Source organism: Falco punctatus, assembly GCF_963210335.1.
Source record: "Falco punctatus genome assembly, chromosome: 3".
Taxonomy (NCBI): domain Eukaryota; kingdom Metazoa; phylum Chordata; class Aves; order Falconiformes; family Falconidae; genus Falco; species Falco punctatus.
In genome coordinates this window covers 35,129,931-35,153,983 of record NC_137582.1, presented here as the reverse complement: position 1 = coordinate 35,153,983, position 24,053 = coordinate 35,129,931, and the positions used below count along the sequence as shown (strand labels likewise).

At 38.0% G+C, this 24,053-nt stretch overlaps 1 protein-coding gene across 9 annotated transcripts in view; it reads left to right on the top strand.

Moving 5' to 3' along the window:
* The window catches only part of RALYL (RALY RNA binding protein like), a 404,596-nt gene extending 380,901 nt beyond the window's left edge, over positions 1-23,695 (top strand). For all 9 annotated transcript variants that reach the window (XM_080381891.1, XM_080381898.1, XM_080381895.1 and 6 more), the window contains 2 exons: positions 2,253-2,431; positions 20,540-23,695. In XM_080381891.1, coding sequence (XP_080238017.1) covers positions 2,253-2,431; positions 20,540-20,557 — 197 coding nt within the window. In that variant the 3' untranslated portion in view covers positions 20,558-23,695. The remainder of the gene's footprint in view (positions 1-2,252; positions 2,432-20,539) is intronic.
* Positions 23,696-24,053: the final 358 nt, after the last annotated feature.

Sequence of the window (24,053 nt, the reverse complement as noted above, 5' to 3'; positions counted from 1 at the left end):
TGTGTAAGATAAAGCTATACCAGTAGCTGAACTATTTCATTTATCGTGCCAGATGTGAGATGATTTTGTTCCTTCTCTATGGTTGGGCAACATTATTTCTTACTTTCCTCTGCCAGAAGGTGTGGCCTCACTAAGACTGGAATCAGGGAGAGGATGTATGTGCCAGTTACACAAAACAAAAATCAAGCCACCACCTTGCCCTTTTGGTTAAGTTGCATCACTCTCATGAAGAATATTTAATTATTAATCCTAAAAGCTATACATCTGGAGGAATATGATAGGTTAAACAGACAAGCTGGAAAAGCTCAGTATATACATTGGTTACTGCTCTACAGCTGCATGAAAACTCTTCCAGCAACAGCTGATGTTCTGTCTTTTAATATTATCAATGCCTGATCACTCCAATAGGGGGAATATAGATAAGAGGATTTCCTGAACATAGAGAAACTGCATGGATAGGTCCTCTGTTTGTAAAAATCTGAATCAGGAAGCCAGGGATAAGAAGTTGTTCTGAGGTGAAAAAATTGTTAGAGGGGAATATTCTCCCTGTAACATCAGAGATGGGTGCCAAAAGGTAAAACCTTAAGTTTCGCTTCTTAACTTAGATGTTGAGCTGGTATTTTAAACTGCTCTGAAGAACCCTGTCTATGTTCTCATTCAGACAATTGAGTGACCTAATTTTCTAGCAGCTGTATCCTAAGTTTTCCCATTTAAATGTATTAAGTCCGTAATTTCAGGAACCCTTTTTGAAAGCCTTGACCAAAGTTGATTCAGTTGTCACTGCCACAACTGGGTTAATCTTAGAAGTGGCTTAAGGCAGAAGGTGGTGGGGCAGAAGGTGGTAGGCATAGCTGATTCAATCCACATTTTCTTGAAGAGTAAGGCAAGTAACACAATGACTTATAACTACCGTGGTATTGCATAAAGCACAGTATTGTATAGATGACTTTTTATTTTTTAAGTCCAAGGATCCTTCTGAAGAAATTATGTGACTCAGGGACTAAGCTTAATTGTTCTATGTCTTTATTAAATTAATTTGAAAAAGAGGGACTAAAGACTAACAAAGACTGAAAAGATGAATGTAAGTTGCAAAATAAATTTGCAGAGGCAGAAGGAAAGACAAATGCCTAGGTTTAAGATACAGAAAAGTACGAGCAGATTTTAATATTACATGCAGCTGCTAATAATTTATAGTAAAATAATAATATATTCATAGAGCTGAAAAATACAGAGCTTCACAGGCGTTTGCAGATTCATTGGCTGTGCAACAAGATAAGTGATGCACTAGTGGTGTTACAGAACAGTCAATCTAACAAAGGGATGGTTTTGTTCTAGAAATTTGATCATTGATGGGTATTGTCACCCTCAAACTGAAAAGACATTGGTATTCGAGCTATGTGCAACCAATGCTCTGACCCATATTCACTTTGATTACATAAAGCTTTTCATCTAAACTCCTGATGTGCCTAGGAATAAGACTGATCCCTCCAACTACTCTTCTGGCCAGTCTGTCTATGTCATTCCTCCCTCAATCCTCCTCTGGGCTTCCGCTGGCTGGATGAAATTCCTCAGCACATCCAGGAGCCTCACAATACGTAATCACAACTATGCGACTATCTGCAGTAAGCCAACCGGGCCAGATCCTCTGGGCCTCCATGGAAATGGTCTTTCTTGTCACTGCTTTGCAGAAATTATAGGAAGCCTATATTTGGGTAATTGGAGGAAGGCATTCTCCTGGGCTAAGGCACATTATACCAATGGAGGAAACATAAAAAATACGTTCAGTTTCCTAGAAGGATTTGTTGATTATCTGTATGGTTGTTGAGATATATTCACAGCAAATTCAGACAAATCCTTGTTCACTTATTGGCAATTAACAGCCTTCTGCTTCTCAGAGCATAGAGATTTATGCACTTCTCATTAGCTGCAGATAAATAAATATACAATAACTATGCCAACTGGATTCCCACAGCAAAGCAAAGTCCAGAAAATCAAAAAGCTGGATCTGCTGGTAAATCAAGCCTTCATCCACTGCATGGGATAGATGAGCATGTTGGTACTACGGTTGATTTATGCATTAATTTTTTAAAACAAGGGGTTTGATCATATTTATCTGGTAGATATTAACACATTGATTTTTACAAAACCAGCACTTCTGGAGTGCGAAGGCTTAGGTTTCTTCCTCAGAGCACTTCTCTTTGCCATCAATAGGGAAGGTTGCTGAATCTCTACAGAGTATGTTTTCCTTACAGAAGCTCAAAAGAAACAAATGGAAGATAATGCTGATTTGATTCAAGAGGAGTGCATATCAGAGAATGCAGATAACTCTACAGAAGAGCCAATTGAAGGAGGGCCAGATGCAGATGGGGATGGAGAAGATATGACTGATGGGATAGAGGAGGATTTTGATGAGGATGGCAGCAATGAGCTGGTAAGGAACAATCATGCCATGTCCATCTATACAGTTGCTACATGTAACCACAGAGAAACTACAATCTGGGTTAAAAAAATAAGCTCACAGCAGTGCTCTGATGTTCTGTAACTAGTGCTTAGTCCTACATTCTTCATATACTGTAGTATCAACTAAGCATAGGGCCCCCCGAGGAGAAACAAGAAAAATCTATTCTACTACACTTAATGATTTTAGAATGTACTTTAAACTGGTTTACATTTATTATTTCACATTTAATGAAATGCAGATGAGAAAGGAAAGCATGGTGTACTTTTTTTTTTTTTTTTTTTTTAACCGGAACATTTCAAAATTAAATAAGATTCTAGAACAGACAACTCCTGTTAATAAACAAGTGCTCCTTCATAATCCCCAGTCCCTGTCTTCCGTGTGTAACTTCTGCAGGCTATGTTGGCAGACAGATTTTTTTGATGAAGGGATTTTTCCTTAAAAAATGTTTGGCTACAAAATTGTTTAGTTTTCAGCCTTAGCCTGCACCTTTCATGAAATGTTCATCACATTGTTAAACTTCTAAGTTCATCTAGAAAAACATTAAAAAACATATTGAAAGTCAGTTTTATACTTTTTTATTCATTCCTACTAAGAATGCATCAGTCATATTGTTTGAAACTGTATAATCCTCTCCCTCTCTTCCCAGCTTTCATATTCTTCAGCTTTGAGCAGAAATCACTTCTCTTGCTCAGTGTCACTGTCCCTGCTTGCTTTCTAACATGCATTTAATCATGTGTGCACTGTAAAAGTCATTCAGTGAAGCCAACAGGAGTCAATTTGCAATGGCCATGGCTGAACCAGCACCAAGTCTGGAGTACGAAGGCATGTGAATAACCAGCGTTTTGCACTGCTGACTGCAAACACAACTTAAAACTACTGCTAATTTGAGGGTTTGTGTCCCTTTTGCCAGCACAAGGCCTTTTTGAAATTAGAAATCCTGAATGACATTATGCCTAGAAGAAGCTACTAGAAACTGAATGCCCTCATCTTTTAAGATGTGGTGTAGAATAAGTGATATTATCACTTTTTCTTAAAGGAACAGGTTCTCCTGCACAGATATGAGTGATATTTGTAAGAAGCTGCCACTCTGAATGTGTAGGAAGTTGAAATTTTGTAATTAATTAAGTTGTACATATAATATCTCCCCACGGTTAGCACCTGATCAGCTGAAGTGATATTACCAATAGGGGTGACCACAGTTTAACAAGACTGGTGGGTTTTGCACTAATTAGGTGTCAGACTCCCTACTGCAGACAACAAAGTGGGGAAGATAATGTACAGTATATTAGCCTCTGATAGTTCAGTACTGTCATTTCACCCTGTAGGTATGACATATTTAGCATATATCTGCGCTATATAATGAAGCATGATGTAGAAGAATTTCTTCACCTAGCAAAGACCTAAGCAGGAAAGTTTCTAAAAAGCAAGCAGCACAGGAAGACTTCATTAGCAGTAAAGTCTGGAATCAGCACAGCCACATTTGCACACCACTGCTTCTGAGTTCAAAAGATTTATATGACGGAATTAGTTGAAGTGCAGTGTGTTGCAGATGCAGCCCCAAAGACGGCTCAGAGGTCTGACCCACACATCTAAGGCTGCTCCAGTTTCTCTGAATGCCATTACTGAAGCCCCTTGGGCACAGGGAGGAGGTGGATCACTGCACATGGAGAGCAGTGTCCTCTGTCCTGTGCCCTAGCACTCATGAATGATATCCTCCCCAACCCCAACATGCTGGTAACATGAAAGATCAAGGAAGAGCACTTATGTGTATCATCTTGGTCAGATGCAGCCTGTCCCAATGCCAGGGCAGTGGAGCCAGTCTGCCTCATGCCTTCCACATTCCCAAACACTGGGACCCTCTAGCTGAGAAGCTAGCAGTATTGTAGACTTTAAAGCTCAGAACCACGATTGCCACTAATGTAAAATCCTTGTGCTTTTCATCCTCCCTTGCCATTTCCCTCAAGCTTTGGAAAAGGCCACTTCACCTTAGTTTTCCTCCCTGCTGCAATGGGTTAATAACCCTTTCTTCACTTTTTCTTTTGCAAAGCCTAGGGAGATCAGTGAACGAAAAGCTGCTGTGGATGAGTTAAAAGATTGCTCTACAAAGGATTATTTTTAAAACCCCTCAAGATATGGGTGTTTCCCATGGAAAGGCAATTTTAAATTGAACTGTGTCTCTTTCCTCTACAGTTTTTACCCAAACACTCAGCAGTATTGGCCAGTTATGTTATAATATGAACCTGATAAAGTTTATGATGCATATTGTAATTTACAATGTTTTTCACTTATGCTTACATATATTTATGTAGATTTAATGGCTAATTCCTGTAAGTTTTACTTCCTACTCCAATCACTGATAGCTATATAACTGGAAAGTATATAAGAATACTATTAAATATATATAGTGAATACCCCAGTAGGAACACTTGAGATTTCAGTCTGCTTCTACCCATGCTGTGCCCTATTATCTGGCATAACCCTCTGTTTTGTGAAAAGTAAAATATATAGATACACTTGTTATAAAACAAGAAGTCCTAACAGATGTTGTTCTGTTTTATGAAAGCTAACTTATTTAGGCAAAATAGCTGACTAAAAGCAAATGTGTTATTTTGGAATGGAGCCAGTTACAACTCATTTGAGGGGGAAAAAAAGGTTTTTTAAGCATGAAGTGTAATGTGAAACAATTAGGGCAAACTTTCCATGTGTAAAAACATAACCTTGGACTCAGAATAAGAAATACCCTTCCTAAAGGCATTTTTTAATGAAGTCTATAATCTTTTCCAAATATAAAGCTAAAGCGATTTAGGGTGATGATGATGAAAAGAAAATTTTTTTTTCATCACTAAGAGCAGCAGAGCAAATAGAAAAACATTTGAAATGGGCACAGCTGATGTTCTGAAGTCAGTTTACCACCAAACATTAGTTGGGAGTCCACCAGTCTGAAAAATATTATTAGAGGAAGAGAGGAACACGGCTTAACTTTAGATCTTAATCTTCTTTGCAGTGCTTCATATGTAGCCGTAAATCTCCTGCCAAGCCATTTGCCCATAACATGCTGCAGGACTTTTTGCTGGACACATTATTGTCGTCTCTTTTGTTTCCCCTGTGACCAGCCCTAAGGCTGTCAGTAGAGGGAGATGTTCAGGAAGGACAGACCTGCTGCCAGAGTCCAGATGCTGCCAGAATGAAGAGTCTGAATCTGTGTACATGGATCTGCATCTTTGGACTACAGGACTCAAAAATATATTTCTTTTTCTAATTCTAACTTGCAAAGGAAGTGACTGTGTAGGGTGTACGCTGTGGGTTTAGGTTGTAGGATCAGTTCTCTACATTCACACAGTCTATTTGGAGGAACGGTCACTGCACATTAACTGACTGATGGCAGCTGTCCTCATGCCTGCTTTCAGCCTAGACCAACTGTAAAGAAACACGAAGTAGTTTAGCCTGCAGTCAGAGTTAAGTCAGGCATGGATTTAAGGACGCTTTAGCCTCTTCATTTGCCTGCCTGGCTGCACACACAAAACCACATCACATTCAACAGCTGCACACCTTCTTCATCCACCATTTAGATCAGGATGTTGTTGGTCCCTGCATTGTCATTTTCTATGGACTAAAGACACACCCACAAACAGTCGTTATGGCCCAGCTGAAGTGTGAAGAAGTTTCATGCCACAATAACTTGATTGTCTCTCTGAACTCTTAATTCAAGACATGCTGCATTTCAAGTTATCTGCTGCAGTCATCAAAACTCTTGGGAAAGTTTCTTTTGTAACAATTGTTTGCTCACAAATATCCCTCAGTAAGTGTCTCCAGTGCTGCAGACACTACAGCTTAAGGATCTTCTTAGAACAATCCCCAAGGACTTTTGATCCATTGACATACTGAAGAGTTCTTTAAATGGTGATTTCAGATACTGTGTACAGATGTCAAATAGTTGGCTTCAACTTGCTTAGTGAATAGCGTTACATGCTTCTCACCCACCTGCTCTTCCACTCCCCCTTGTACAAGGGCATGCAATAACATATTGTAGCTGTATATACATATAAAATAATCACTAACTTGGAATGTAGCACCTGAGCTTGCTGTACAACTCATGTGACTTAAGTGATCATCAGAGACAGCTGGAGTGAAAGAAAATTTCAGCTCTATTTCTTTTGCTCCTTTCAGATAAAAAAACTAAGTAGCCAGTTATCTCAGATTTTACTGGGCCCGAGTCATGCTTTCTATCCACATTTCCATCCACATACAAGTTTCTACTTGCAGTCAATTAAAAATCTTCGTGTTCCTTCCTAGTGCAAATACATTCACTCTTACTGCTTTTAATCTAAACTGTCCCTCAACAGTGCTGTGAAGAAAGCAACATACCTACACAGCTTCCCATCTCGCCTTACAGAAAACAAGCTCCTATGAAGAAAGATCTTTGTGCTTACTAAATTTGCCTCACACACAAATCACAAACAGGCCATAAATCACTGGAACACAGGTTGTGAGTGATATCAAGCAGTTCAGATGCCTGCCACAGCTTTAAATTGTAAGGAGTGGGAAGGAAAGCAAATAACCTCCTCTTATTCCTGTGGCTGCACAGCAGAGAGCCAAAAAGTCATCTGTGCAGCACAGTCCAACACACATTTTGATATTTGAGAAGCACCTTGGCCTCAATGCCTCTAAAACAAGCCCCTTCTTCTTACTAGAAACAGCATTAGCAGTATGTGGTGTGGCTGAGAGGATACAGGGAAAGCACTTTTGAATTAGTGTGCAGTGTTTTCCTTACCCTGCTTATTAAGCAGCTGGACAACCCAGTGCAGGCCCAGAGCATTTCATATAACTTCTCTGAACTTGTTTCAAATGGTGTTAATCTATCATTGACAAAGCACTGGCTGAAAATGAACTATAACTTATCATTGCAATCCCCTTGTAAATAACAAAGCTGGCATCCAATTAGTTACCTGAAAGCCTGAAGTATTGTAGATTTGGAAAAAAGAATGCTAATGCTTAATAAAATACCAACAAACTACTTAATTGGAATGAGTTATACACAAGCACTCATATCTATATTACATTGTCTGAGAAGGATAGTTTCTATCAAACTGTCAGCCTTTTGCAATAAATAACTATAATAATAATAGCACAGCGGTGGTTCAGTAGTTAAGCATTCAGTAGAGCAAACAGTGTTTTCTGGTAGAGCATGTGATCCCAGTGATTTCAAATGCAATAGATTTACAGTGTCATAACTCAGATCAGACTTTGGTTAGTGCTTGGCTGGAATTTGAAGGATATATTCACAGTTGCCGCACTGTGATTTTATGCTGGTGTAGCTACACTAAAAATAATGAAGCCACACAAGCATTAGATGGGAGTTCCACAATAATGAGTTACCTTTAATGAGATGTCTTGAGAGGCATTTTTATTAAATTATATCAGAAACAAAAGGTACAGAGACTGGGCAAGGCCCAGTTCTGGCTACAATGTAGATTTATAGCAGTTGTTTCAACAACAATATAGTTCCCTTTCTATTAAGTATATTTCAGTTACATTTACCTCTCAAAGATATTTAATTTCTTACTCTTGTCCTTTCCCCCACCTCTGCACTGCATGCTTTCAGTCTATCAGAGTTGTTTCTAACATCTGATACAGAATCATGTTTCAGACATAAATAGCAGAAACTGCCGCAGATGAAAAACTCAAGATAATCCTCTTGCTGCACTGTGTTTCATGATGTAAAACTGAAAACATTATGATATCCTAATAGCGACATTTCTTGTGGGAAATGATGCAAATACCATTTAAATCAATGGAACCAACTAGTACTTTGGCTAAAGCTCATAAAAACAATTTCCTTTTGTCAGAAATGGGTGGTTTATATCACTAGAAGGACCATTATCAAAGGTATTAGCAAAAGTGGGTTTAATATGATGCTGTAAGAGTGTGACTTAACAAAGTTCAATGGCAAGGTTCACTCTATTGCTGTACCACATAGTTATTTGAACATTGATTCAAGACTACCAAGACTCAAATCGAATTTGCCCAGACAAAAACAAAGTTACCAAGGCACAAATTAAACTTACCATACTACAAAGTTATGCACAATATCGGTTGCTTACCAAAGATCTGCCATTGGTAAAAGGTCTCTCTGCCTTGAGGAGCAGCCTTGAGAGGCATCCCAGCTCCAGGGGAGATCACTGCCACGCAGCCAGGCTGCTTGGCTGGGAGAGCTCAAAGGCAGCTCACTGAGATCAGAATAAAGTGGTTGGTTTGTAGTCAAATTACATGCAATGGCAAAGCTAGGCATGAGATTCCCTGTACCCACAACTTTCTTTGTTCCTTGATAAATGAGTCTTGGAAAAGCCACTGCTATTCATGTGTTAATCGCACGATCAGTGTTCCAAACTCAGCTCATACGCATCGATGCTCAGTGGCTTATTCTGCTCCTTTGTGGGTTTTCAGAGAACAGATTGAAACTAGAGGAGTTCTTGGCCTGGCTACAGCTCAGGCCATTACCTCTGGACCCTGGACCAAACTACTGCTAGTTTGGTTAAGGGGACAAGTGTATCCATCACACCTCTCCTATGAGTAGCTAAAGGGAAATAAATTTAATAGCAAATCGGTATGAAACAGTGAAACTTTATTTGCTTTCATTATTTTGCATGAGAATTGAACAACCAAAATACTCAGCAGAGAGCAGAAACAGAAAAGGAATAAGAATTTGCCTGATTAACTTAATGTTGTTTAAGCCCAGTTTTGCTTATCTCAAATAGTAAGGTTGATCAAATATGTGACTATGTGATAGGACTGATAGTACTTAATTTATTATTGCATTCAAACCAGATTTTTCATTGCCTTTTTAGGTACTTTTTTATTCTATCAATAGCATCCGGGCAGATCCGACTGACTCTTCTATTATCAGCAGAATTAGGCTGATTAGCATGTCAAAAAGATCAATAGCTACTGTGACAATATGCAGTTTGCTGAGTGCACTTATACAGACTACTACTACGAAAAAAAAAGGACAAAACTTTTAATTAATGGTAATGGCTGAAGCAAGGTTGTGCCAGAAATCCTATTCAGATTACTTTAAATATTGTTGAGACCAAGCAAAATTTAGTCTTTTCGATGCACTGAACATTTTTGGACTTCATTGAAATCTTGCTTTCAGGGGAAACATGAAGCTCTTCATTCCTAAGACAAATGAATAGGTAAAAGATTGTGTTCATTGATAAATATCAGTGCAAGATGTTTGTACTTGAGCAAGCTAAGAAAGTCATTAGGGGCAGCACACCCGACAGATACTAATGTGTTGTACCTTCCAAAGCTGCAGTAAATCTAATAACCTGTGACTGAAAAAATGGAGAAAGTAACAAAAGCATGTCATGAAATCAAAAATTGTAAGAAACTTCCTGACATGCCCTTTTGTTATATTTAATATATGCAATATCACAGTAGATGTGTTTGTTGTTCACACGCTATTGTATGAGTCATTGGAAAGGCCTTGCTGCCAGCTCCTCCTCCCCATTTTTCCTGGCAGTCAATTTCTTAGGGGAAGACTTCCTAAATGGTGTTCAAGGTTTTAACCAAGTTACTCCTGACTACATAATGTTTTTCTAATTATTATTTACATCCTATCCCCTACATGTCAACAGAGACCTGCAGAAAATCCAAGCACTGTTATCATACACTTGGTTTCTCTCTTTCTACTAGACTTCCCTTCCTGTAATTGCATAATTGTAAAATGAATGAGCAAAATAATTTGCTCACCTTTCACATCTATTCCTCTGAATCTGGTCTATATTATTTAGTCCCCAGTTAGAAAACTTTTAAAACCTTTATTATGTAAATAACATAATTCATTTGCGGCCATTGGAATCTTACAAAGTTGATGCAAAGAGCTTGAAAAGAATGGTTTTTTCTTCTGTTTATCTCTTTTTTAAGCCAAAGGATGAAGAATCAGGAAGTTTGGGTCCCATTCTCAGCTTTGCTACTGAGCTAATGTGGTGGGCAATATGTGTCAGCAGATCGAAAGTGCATGTAGACTCAGCCCCTTTTTCTGAGGTCAGGCCAAGAGGTGCCTTTGGCCTTAAAGCCAACATGTGGGAATGGAGCATTACTCAAATACATGGTTTAAATTTATAAATATTATATGCTTTCCAGTCAAGAAAATTGCAAACTTTGGTTTTGCCTGTTGAACAAAAAATTCACTCTTCAATGTATCTGTTTTACATTTACATTGCACCCTGCTATCAGTGGGAACTGCTTGAGGTTTCTGTCATCACTTAACTTCCTACATTTTCTGCTATGAATTATTGGCATGGTCTCTCTTTCTGATGTCTGTCATATGCAAGGCAAGTCTGGGCACGTCCCTTTCAGATCCAGCAGGGTGAACATTAATAAGCCCTGCCAGCAACTTCCAGCAAAATGCACAGGCACTTACAACAAGAGCAGGAGAAGTTGTGCATCATCTTCTCCTACATTCTGTCAGTCCCACCAAGCACAGAATAACCATCTATGTTCAGCAGTTTAAATGGAGTGTATCCTTACTGAGGTAATAAATGGGTGTACATATTAAATGGAGGAGGGATTTTGTTTGTTTTTATTCCCTGAGAACCACTGTAAGAACTGGTCATAAAATAGTGGTATTTAGACTACCCCAGACAACCTGAACCAGTGGCTGGTCATAGACCAGTGCTTCATGAGGCTAGTCCTAAGTACACTTAATTAAGCAAATGCCTGTCAATACAGAGTACGGGCTTGCATGTGGCATTTACAGCCTCATGGAATTTTGGCAATATGTCTGTTTGGAAACACTAGCATGGGTGACAATATATCTAATATATAAAAGAATTTTTGATTACTGCTTAATACATTTTAATGTTTTTTTAGAAATTGTCCAAGTGTTTTGTGTTCAAGCTCATGCACTGCCTTCCTGTGGACCTGTGCTTTCAAAGAGTAGCTTGTGTGCTTTCTCTGCTTTGGGGGAATGGGAACTCTGCTGTTTGTTGAGACACTGTTCATAGATTTATCATTATTTAGTATTCATTATTCACTTTAATGTTAATTTTATTTTGGGTTTTGTTTGGTGTGAGGGTTTTTTTCTATTTAGGCAGGACTATGTGTTTATCTTAAGCTTTTAGGTAAGAATAAGATAGTCATGGTGCTTGAGGTTTTTGAAACATCAAAATGTTTAATTTTAATGGCTCGGCTTCAGCTGACAAAAACAATTGTTGTGCCTCCAATTTAAAACAAAACAAAAAAAACCCCAAGCCGACAAACAAACAACCCCCCCCCAAAAAAAAAAAAAAAAACCAAAACAAAAAAAAAAACAAACCCACAAACCAGCCTGTAAATTGATTCAGAGGCAAATAGTGATGTTAGATCAGGCCAAAAATTCTCTCAGACACATAAACAAAATACTTGCCTAAATGATAATAATTCTTCACTGATATAATGTAATTGGCCTTAATATTCAATACTAGTGGACTGGTTATGTGTGTTCTAAATAGATCATAATTAGCTCCACAGCTTTTGCTAAATTTGCCTAAAATTTATGAGCATAGGGTCAACCTCTGAGTGCAGTACAGAAACAAAGACAGCCAAACACTTTCCACCTAGAAGCAAGCCTAAATCCTTTTTCAGGGGAAGGTGATGGTGGTTTATAAGAAAGATAGCAAGGTTTGTGCTATAACTTATGTCTGGTAAAGAAACATCAGAATTAGCTGAAGTAACTCAAGACTTTAAATATGAAGACTGATTTCAGTTCCACCCCTGAATAATTTTGTCAACATAATTTCCACTAATTCTGGTGGAGTTGCTCTTCTTTTATCTCCCTGTCTTTTGACTGACTCCAGTAGACTTTGGATGACTTGTGGAACATGCTGGGTTGGGTTTGGTTCACCTATTTGCAGCCAAATTCCCCAATCATGTGTAGGGAGAATATCCATCAGAACCGTAACCTAGCATAGATACCAAAGCAGCCGTACAAGGTACAGTGGGAAAGTGGTGAGAGAATGGAAAAAGAACACTGTCGCTCTCTAGACTTTCACTGTGATACTGAAATCCTCCGCAATGCTTCAGACCAGCCATTGGAGCCTGTGTTTGGCTTGGCTTTGAGCCTATCAGCTTAATCCTCAAATTCTTAGATTTAACTGAAATTGAGCAATTGCCATGCATCACACATTTTTCCTGGTGTGTCAGTCTTTGAAAGTAAATAGCTTGAGTTCCCCTAGAAAACATTCATTTCACAGGCTTTATCAGTATGCTTGAGCCTCAAGAATGCTGAATGAAAAACCCTCAGAGGAAACATTTTTCTGTTGAAAGTCTTTACACAAGTAAAGAGGGGTAAACACTGAAAAGCCAAAAGATCATTATTTTTCCATTTAAAAAGACACAAATTTTAAATGTTTTTTTTATTTTTTCAATACAAATTGCAGAGCCACTGTAGTTAGTGACCCAATTATTCCAAAAGGTCTCAGTTTTTGAGAAAATATAAATGTGTTACTAAGAAGATTTTCTGCATGATTAATACCAAAACATGAAAGGCAGATTGGATTTATCTATACAGAGGCATTTATGGACCACAGAAAAGAGAAGTTATTTAGAAGGTGATAGAACTGTAATTGCCATTTCAACAAAAAAGCAATCAGTGAGGAATAAAACAAGCTCAGTCTGCCAAAATGAAGATTTGGAAGTTAATCAAATGCAATCTTAGCCAGGCTGTTATGCTGATATGTGTATCTGAAGTTTCCAAATTGTTGTTGCTATTGATTTCTAAAAGTACAGTACAGTTTTATAATGTCTTTCAAAATGAGTAAGTTATGTTCCAGCCCAAATAGAGAATCAAAAGGCTAAATTCTTCTCTGCTTCTTCTTTGCAAGGTTATATTAATCCCTTCTCAGCTATTAGGTGATTCTGTGCCGTTTGCAGACCACAATGCAACCCCAAGTCCACCATTTTACTTTGTAATTTTTATTTTTAAACAAATGTCTCTTGAAACCCTCATTAAAAAATATATCATGCATTACTGTGCACTTTGTATTGAAATAAGTATTATGCAGAAAAATACCAAGCCAAACATGTTTAAACAGGATCAGCTTTTCTTGTAATTTCCATCTGGATCACATTTCCAAACCAAGTCTTTCATAGACATCCTGTATGTTTAATTGACTTTCTTAATTCAGTACACTATTGCCACCATTTAGGTATCTGTTGTTCATCATTGTTAGCCTCATCCCACCCCGCCTTCCCATGGTTTACTCTGAGCTTTCCCAGTATCTCTGTCATCTCATGCTAAATGCTTCCGTTTCCTCCAGCAAGCTCTCCTCCCCATTCCTTCTCTTTTAATTTTCTTTTTACCTCATTTCACCTGGTCTTTAAGTTGAGTAAAACTTCTGCCTCCAAGTAACTGACTGAACAATCTCCTGTTGATTAGACAGGCCACTCCTTATCTCATTACCATCACTGTGTACAATTTCTTTTTCCTGCATGGGTGCACTTGGTTTTTTGATACCCATCTAAACTCTAATTTGGCAATACTGGGAAAGTTTAGCCTGTGCTTTCTGTGTAATTAGTTTAAGGTAGTTCTAGTAAGCTTCTACTTTCATATATTTTTAAAAGACACTATTTAAAGTGTAGACATAGTGAGTGGCCTCAGGCTACAAGTTTTAGCAGTTCCTTTATATAATAAGCTGTGTGTTCAAACTTGCACCCTTGGCATTGATAGGACAGGAGCCATTGCCTTCAGCATTAATATTGATTGGACCACAGCTTCACACTGGGGAATTCCTACTCCTCACAAGAAGCAGAGGTTAATTCAGTATGAATTTTATTCTACAACCTTCTCACAGCACCCTGCATCCTAAAACCATCTCCTTCATAGCATTCAGAATGATAAAGGAAGATCCTTACCATGGATCCTGCTAATACTCAGTTACACTTGCTTCTCATGGAACGGGCCCAAGCCCAAGAAGCAGAAAACACCTAGAGCTCTCCAATGAAAGTCATACCTCTGGGAATTTGCTACGAATATACACGCTTCTTCAGGATTAAAGGAAAGTGGGACATTTTCCCCTTTGCTACATTCGGCACTCGATCCCCAGAAGGTGTTGAGTTGCTGTCATGGAACTCTGGTACAAGCTGAGGAACTCTGTGGACAGCATCAGTGAGGCTTTACTGCATTTGGTTTGGCTTTATCAGCCAAGGGAGAACATGAAATGTAGTGGTGATGGTGGTGGGAGCACGTATTCACTGTGAGGTAGTCTTGTGAGTGCATTCTGGGTAAAGACTTCAGGGCAGCGAGTTCTGCAGAAGCACCACCCTCCCACCTTCTGACCTCTTCCACATTCTCCTGCTTGGAGATTCTGCAGCCCACCCCACACTCTGCGAAGGTCCAATGCCTCCAGCTTCAGATGCCTCCCACTGCCACCAGATACTACACTACTAGTCCCTGAGTCTTCTACTCCTATAAAAGGACCTTGTAGAAGAAGATCTTGCTTCAAAAAGCAGTCAATTAGGGGGAAAACCACAGAGTAAAGTGAGGTGCACAGATCCACTTCTTTCCCTCCTCCTCACTGCTGTCATAGTCCCAGTCAACAAAGCTCTTAAATTACCATCGTGACTCTAATTCCAAAGCCATTCCTTCAACCTCACACCTGACTCAACTCAGCCGCAGCATGGCCTCACTGATTCTCCAAATACTAGATCCCATCTCCACCACTACACCCAGAACCATCCATCACAAATCTGCCTACACAGGACTCTGAGAAAGAAGAGATATGTTGGTCTAGGGGGAAAATCAGTACTTGACAGGGCTATCTCATTCTTCCCACTGATTTTTATCAGGCAAACAAGTGAAACCAAGCATTTTAATACAAAGGAGATAGAAATTTGTGTTTACTTATGAGTAAAACAGCCATTCTCAGATTTACTCACATAAGTACTAACACTTCAAAGCAATTAAACTGTTCACTGAACAGAAAAATGATTCTGTAGTGTTTTCAGCAATTAAAGTATGATTGACAGAGTACAAAAGATAATGATTAGGTTTCATCATTGGAAGAAAGGTTTAAAGAAGGTTCAACTGCTCCCTTTAATCATTCTCTATTAATATTTACCAAACTGTACAATTTCTCCTGTTTGTTATATGCAGTGAATATTCTGTCACTAGGTCATGATAAAAAGTTCTGCTTTGGTGCCATAATTTGGTCTGTCACGTTTTACAAATGTTACGAATGACAGCAACAATCCCATAACACACATTCATGTTCCCCAGCTAACACCTACTGAACTGAACGTTTACATTTCATATGAGGGCATTATACTAAATCACCTATTAACTGTGTTATATATGTAATCAGAGATTTCATGCTTTATGTGGCAAAGCACAAGGTGTATCTCAAATGAGCACAATTGTGAAGTCTGTGAGAGCTAATACAAATCCAGGGTTCTTTGGTAAACCCTGTTCATTGCTGTGGTTTTCCATTCATGGTGATGAATGCTGTGTAAAAACCAAAAGAAGCCTGTGCCCCCATAGTACCTTACAAACATAAATTACTGGGGTTTGCACTCAATGTGAGCTGCCTGCTTAAGAAAAAGGAAGGATATTGTTTTCAGTTAGATGCAACAAATAAACAGAATGGCAATTTGCACTACTATTTTCTGTAATGCATCCTGGTTTTTCTCATTTTAGAGAAATATCTGGATCAATAATGGCTAACCAAGATTTGTGGTGTTATTTTTTTTTTTAAAGTCTGTTCTGCAGATACAGTTTTTCACCTCCTTGGCTGTCCAGAAAGTACATTTCATAATCAGAAGAAATTATGAGAGATGAAACAGAGTATGCCATACTAGAGAACATAAAAGCGGCATCTGTGGACCTGGATTCAGTATTCACAATTATACAGATAACAGTTTAGGAGTGAGCATCAGATGCAATCAAAGCAATTGCACTGCAACTGCAGTTTGAGGTAGTGCAAGTATGAGGGCCAGTGTTGTGAGTGAAAGGACAGTGCAGCAGCTGCATTTTAATGGGGCTTGCAGTTGTTTTGCGGAAAGTGATGTATGGCAGACACATAACCCACTGCCAAAGCCTAGTCGGACACCAAAAGCAGCCTGGGAAGGTGTCAGGCACTGAGTCTTCTGCTCAACAGGAACCTGACAAAAGTAGAAATGTGATTTTACCTGAAACCAAGCAGTAGTAACAATTAGCTTCAGATGCCTCCCTTACAGTTATTAACCTCAGACGTCCAGTCCTAAGGGTGGGATTTCTGGCAAGGAAAAAGAGGCAGGAGAGCAAAAGGAAGCATATTTGAGGCCTCGCGTTTCAAGCTCATGTATGTGTGCACCATCCATCCACTGTTTAGCTGCATTTTATGGGAATTTCTAAGATTAATGTTATCATGAAAGCCATTTAGAGCAATCAATTGTTTAAAAACATGCATTTTGATAGATGGATATATTTGTATATACTTGCTGGATGCTCTTATTGCTTATGATTATTGTAGGGCATACAGTAAATTCTGCAACATCTATATTCTGTGGGACTGTTCTCTAAACATTTTCTTAATATACTACAAGGGAAGATGTTAATTGTGTACATCTTTTGTGTCATTTAGCCATGGTGCATTCCTAATACTTCCTCCCAGGGACATATGCTGAACTTATGCTCTCAGTAAGATTTATTCCTATACATCTAGGTCTGGAAAGTGAGCATGGTGAAGGAAGTCCAGCACACTTTTCCCATAAACCCTGTGAGAAGGAAGCTAGGTATTTATGGAGAACAAGGAATGTACCCCTGTTGTTTACCCTTTTTCAGAACTTTAAGGAAGAACAAATAAACCAGAGCAGGGAAGAGGCTGAGCTCAGTTTGGACCCAGCTAGCAGAGATCAAAACTCACACTTCCCCCAGACAAATAAAGTACACCTAAGTGAGTTTAGAAAAGCCAGCAGCATGTCCCCTGCCACAGAAGCGGTGGTCACCATTACAGCTTCCAGCTGCTTGAGGAGGCTGGGGGGAGAGGAGTGACTCACCTCCTCTAAGAGAATGGTGCCGCAGGTCTTTAACATGTATTGAAATTGCCTTCTCAAAAAAGGCTTTTAGGAGATATACAGAGTGCAAACTACTTCTATAAATGCAGAGCAGGTGATCTGACGGCCAGGCTCTCCCATAAAAAATGTCCTTTGTATCCAGTGTGTTCTTAAATATCTACAGATGTAAAGACTGGAATTATCTAGATTTTGAGGGGAGGTAAGTGATAAAACCATTAAACTTCTAAAAGACAAGATGGAAAGCCCTCTAAATTTTTACTGAATTTTATCTGATTTACTCCATCATTTTTAGTGATTATACTTTGGGGCCCATTAAGTTGAACTGCACTTTCATTTAGAGAGGTGTTTAATATTTAATGTTGGCTTTCCAGTATTATATACATTGTAATAATGTAAAGTTAAAATTAATTGAATCTAGTATAATTTGAGTCTGGTAAAAATGCTAGAAGGTTCATACTGGAACTATAATAACAGTAGCAATAGCATTTCTGGAAGGCTGAAATACAGCATTATGCCTAAGACTGTTTCCAATAGCTTATACTTAAAAAGCCACCCAGATAGGGAAAAAAACAGCAGAAATAATTTCAGGCGCAGAATGAACCTATAAATACTCCATAACCTACCTCCAGCTTTTTTCAAAGATTATGATGGCAATTAGGACAGTATATACTGTTTCTTTGATATTGTCTATGGCTGCCAAGGCTATGTGCTCAGTTGGATTATTCAATTCTTAAAATGCATAATGTTCAAATCACACATTCTAAAGTGGTTTTCTGTTAGAACTACATCAAATGAAAGCCATACTGCTGGCTTAAATGTAATTTAGCTCATCCTTGTTGTGTCAGAATGTTTTTTTACATATATATATAACGGGAAGGAAATGAAAAGATTAAAAAAAACATTAGTCATCATGAGGTTTTTTAATATCATCAGCACTAACATAAAGCCAGCTGATAAATTGCACACTATTCAGAAAAAAGAAATAGAATAAAATTAGTATTGCATTACACTAGATTAATCATAGCCCTGGGTTACTGTCATTCTATGGAAAATAAAAGCTTGACTATTGCAGAATTTAAAGTTTCTTCTCAGCCTTTAAGATTATTTGTCTTAAGAGGCAAATAACAAGCCCGTGTACTGAAGAAAGAACACAAGATTTTGGACTGCTGGGGTTGGTAAATTTTTATCATTGTTTCTAAACGACAGCAAAGCAGCATTGATGACTTGGATCCAGATGGTTAGCAGTAACGCTTCATAATGGTAACCTAATGAAGCTTTTTAGTGCTGGTGACAGGTAAATGCTTGAAAGGTTTATGGCAGGGAAAAAGCTTCAATAAATAACTTGAAAATCTGTCTCTTCTTACTTGCATAATTATTGCTTGTTATAATGGCGTAATGGAACAGCAAAGCATAGGTGAAGAAAAGGCTAGAAAAGGGGAACTCTCTCTGGAGCTAATAGGATGTACAGCGGAATTTTTTTTATTTCTTGCAAGATGAATAGCTACTTAACAACCATTAGGCCTCTCTCAGACTTAAGGGGACAATTTAAAAATCTTTTTCATATGGTTAAGTCTGTCCAGGGATCAGAAGCTAAAAATAGGGGAGATGAAGGTTTTTCTCTATGCAAGTAGAAAATAAAGATTTCAGCATATTTTAACTGAAAGAAGAAACTTCTGGGGCCTCTCAAATGAGCATTTTCCCCTAATCCCGGTTACCTGTGAAGGGTACAACCACAAATCCTGTGCTCACTTTGCAGTGACGAGGAAATCTGATGGCTGGATACTTCAAAGGGCAGGAGGCCAGTCCTGCAGGGACTCTGATGTTTCTGATAAAACCTTTTGATTGAAAAAACAATTTTTCAATAAATTTCCCTCTTTTCTGGGGAAGAAAAAGGCAGGCTTAAAACTCACTGAAGGAGGAGGAAATTGGCTGAGAACATTTGGAAATTTTTCAGGTTTTGATCAGAAGTGCACCAGGTTTTGTCAGCTGTTTTCAGTTTCAGTTATAGAAAATTATATAGCAAAAAAAAAAGTGAAAAAGAAATTGGCTGAGAAACATTTTTCTTGTCAAAAGTAAAAAAAAAAAAAAAGAAAAAGAAAAAAGGTTGAAAATTTCACTTAAAAAAAGAAACCATCTACTTCTGTTAACATTTTCTACTGTCAGTTTTCCAAACACATATGACTGGGAAAGTGTTGTCAGTTTTTCTGTGGGTAGGTTGAGCTGGTATGTCTTACACTCCCCTGCAGCATCACTGAATGCCTAGGTGAAGCTGGTAGCACTAATGGGTCACGTAGCAGGACTCTCAGATTTTTTAGATGCAACCTGCTTCCAGCCTCTGCTGGAAGTCTAACCCTCAAAAGTGTTGGCTGACACAGGACTTTTGCAGTTTCACACTGCGGCTGGTAAAACAACATAAGAAATTAAAGGATATGCAAATAAAGTTAAAGCATGTACACAAGAACAATAATAAAATAGATTATGTCAAAGGAAGCTACTGAGGAAAGATCCTTCTATCTGGTAACTATAAGCATTGCTGAAAGCACACAGTCAATGTAAATGGTCTGGAATAAGGTATATAAATAGTGCAATGGGACAGAAGCAAAGAATCCTACACACAATTTATTTAGATTGAATGCTATTACGTAAATGAAGCATTTCATTGCAAAGCAGCTAAGATACATTCTTCTATTTTCTGCTACTAAAATAGAAATTATTTGGCAGTTGTTTGCCAAGCATTATTGAGGGGAGGTGTACTTCAGCCTCAACACCTCTTCCTTGAATCACTGTGGTTATTTTGGGACACACAGTCTAACTCAGGATCGTCGCACAGTCCTGATTATCCACTGCTCCGGGTACAGGACTTTTCTTTTAGCCCTCAAAGGGTTAGGGGGGTAAAGCCTGACAAATATCGGTATTTGATTGATTTGTGAAAAAGCCAAATCATAGTCCTCTTCCGTCTTTTCCCCAGTTGTCTTGGCTTCCTTTTGAAGTTCTGCTGGAAGAAATTCTGTGCCTTCATACTAAAGCGAACGTTTCATTTCTCAGTTTCTACAGATCAAGTGATGAGATGTCATGTGTGAACCCCCTGAAGGCTGAGAAGAGAAAGTCTGACTTGCCCACGGAAAATTGTGAACTGCGGTTTCTTACTGGCTAGCAACACCTTTGATTCAATTTGTATGAAAACTCAACTTAGTTATTAAAATGGACGTTACTGTTCAAATATTAGAAACTCCATTTCTTATATGTTCTAAGCTGTACAATTGTCAGATTTTTATGGTTTAGATTGTAAATGTGTTTTTCTCTGGCTAATTATTGGTATTATTTTTTTAATTTTGACGTCTTAAAGGCCAATGTACTGTATCATAATAATATGAAGGACATATTTAACAGGTGTGGGAAACACTGTATACAAATGTATATTTCTAAAAGCTATTTTTATGATTAGCATGTTTTACTGTTTTACCATATTTAGAGTCAGGTGATATTGCACTTCTTTGTTTACAGCTTAATTCAAACAAGATCATTATGGATCATTATGATCAGTGTCACAATTAAATACATTGTATGGTATTTTCCATTATTTTATTTATATTTGTCATTGGAAATAATTATGTTTATTAATAGGGTTAGCTGCTAAAAAGTGAAAATGTCAAAATAAGAGAGCAATCCTTGATAACCTGTAAATTGGATCCTCCTGTAAATCCCTTTCTTCAGATAAGCACTCTCCGGGACACCATGCATCAGACAGTTGTTACAGCTGTTCCTGCAAGTTTCTAAAGGCAGTTTGTTGTTACCATACAACAGTCAGTCTCCTGTCTAGCCAGGTAAATTACTTATAGACTGCCAATATCTGACAGCCTGAGTTAGCCTACTGGCTACTTTTTGATTTATTTTCTGGCAGTAGTCTTTCCACTCCTGAACCACTAAAGCCCTCCTAAAAGCCTGCAGTTGGAATAATTAATTATTACAGATGTTGTAGGGGGAACCTCAGTACAGAATTTCTTAATAAATCATATTTCCTTTCAAACAGAGCGGATGCCTTATTTCTCTTGTGTTACTGAGATATTAAGGGTATCAAAGCATATACGATATGGGCACAAGGTCGTCTTCTCTAATGAAAGTACCAACTCGTTCACCATCCCAAAGCTAGACCTCCTTAGCATCACAGATGGCATGAAACGAGGAATAGATATTTATCTATGTCTTTATGTGATATATACTCCAATAGAAAAATACATGTCTTTAAAGTGATTGCAGGGGAAAAAAAGATACTTAATAGCTACAGCCTTCCAAGAGGGAGAGACATTAATTTAAGAAGTACCTTACACAGTCAAATGGATCTCAGACCCAGCTGTGTGCCAGTCTGCAGCATGGAGCCCTGACATCCACTGATATTCATGGCCAGGGGTAGTTTGTATTTGGGATCATCCAGCAACACAAAGATGAACCCTTGCCTTGCCCATTCAATCACTCCCTGTAGGCTGAAAGCAAGAGAAAAAGAAAGGTACCAGAAAGACTCTTCAACAGATCAAACTTTCAACTTCTATAAAAAACAGCAGTTTCTGAGATGGTAGGTTCACCTCAAACAGTGGGGGTATGAGGAGGTGGGAGCTCCAGGTCTCCAGTCACATTTCCAGCATGAGAACCATCATCAAAGAGGGACTGATACTCTTCAAACATTTGGAAGAGAAGCATACATTTGAATTTAATTATTTATTACTGAGCGGGAATTTTCTTCACTAGGAGACTATGTAACATAGCACTTTCATTTATATTTGTGTATCTTATATTTAACTTGTCTATTTTCTGTGGTGTTACATGGTTTACCTAAGTGCTGAGTAGTACCTTGCTACTTAATTAAGACAAGAATAGCATAAACGTTCATGCCTGAGTATAAAAAATCACAGCTTGAGAATCCACCTAGGCTGACTCTCCCAGAAAAGTACAGCAAAAAATACTTCTGTGTAACTGAAAAATTAGATCAAATCAAAGTGTGAAATATTTCTCCACTTTCTATCTATTAGTATAGGTTATGATCATTTTTAACTGTAAAAATGCAAAAAGAATTGCTGTTTTGTGATCTCCATCGTTGGCTGACAATTAAAAAAAAAGAACTCCAAACCTCAGCAGCTCAATGGGCATTTTGCCCATTTCAATTATATAATATGTTGGCTCATTTAAAAGATGCAGAATGTCATCCAAGGGGATCAGTTCTGATGTTGGTGTTAATAAACTACATGAGAGTAACAGCTATGTGTATCATTTCTCCACCACCTCCATTCCAAACGAGCTAATAATCAAAGAAAGCACTCTACTAGATTATTATAAATTCTTTCCAATCATTACCTTTAGATTATATACTTACGGAAATGATTGCACCATCATAGTCTTGACACTGTTTCACACCATAGTTTAAGTCGTGAATATATTTTGAACACAAAAAGACACCTCTGATAACACCATGAGGCAGTATTTCATTTGCAAGCCAGAAGCTTGTGCCATGCAGTCGATTCCTAGCAAGGTTTCTTAATGGCATGTTTGCTTCAAATCACTACAGAGGATGCTGGCAGCTTCCACAGAGCTTGATAGTTCTCTACTTTTCATGTATGCAGTATGCTGGGTGTTGTTTGTCATCACTACTTCTACTTGTTTTACATGGGTTTTGTCAGTTGTGGGGTTTTAACATTGCTCATCCCTTGCAATATGGAAGAACAGAAAACATAAAGGATCTTGTCAGTTGGTTTGGGTAGTCAACAGTCTTATAAAATCCTTTATGGACAGTCCCAAATTACACCAATTCATTTTCTACACAGACCTATACACTCTGTGTATTTCAGATATTCATTTCTAACCTGTTCAGCTGCATGAATGGAAAATATTTACTAAAAAGCTTTAAAGTTTGGATCAAGAAAAAATATTTTTACTTTTGTAAACTCTTGTATTACATATTGTTGCAGTTCTTATTAGTTTTCTCTGTAGATCCATTTTTAGTTCTGAAAAATCATTGTACTTAAACTATGTAGATAGCTGCAATCTTGTAAGCAGACATATTTTTAATAGGTGCCACTGCAAGTTAGAATTAAAACGTTCAGGGTTTGCCCATGTAGAGCAGATTGATGGTTCATTACAGTTTTCTTTAAAATGTTGTAACATAATTTTTACATGTCTGTAAATAAATATTTTCTCTGATTTATGCACTAATTCAGTTTTGTAATTTCTTCTCTTAAAATGTGACTGTAAGAAACTTTCCAGGAAAAAGTTTATTTCTCTCATGGAAAAATACCAATTAAAGCTCTGTAATACAACTTGTGCTTCACAAACTTTCCAACCAGAACAAACAGAAACAGGCACCCATAATATGAAGTACTTACCTTACGTAAGTAAGTAAGATAGAAAAAATAATGTGATAACTCCTGTTATCATTTTGACAGTTTGAGAAATTTAAGGACAAGTCCTGTGTTAAAAAATGACAGAGAAGAAATGAAAACTTCCTGAAAAGAGGGAATTCTTCAGTGGGGTGAAAGAGAAGAGGGGCCCAGTGGTGATATTTCATTGAATT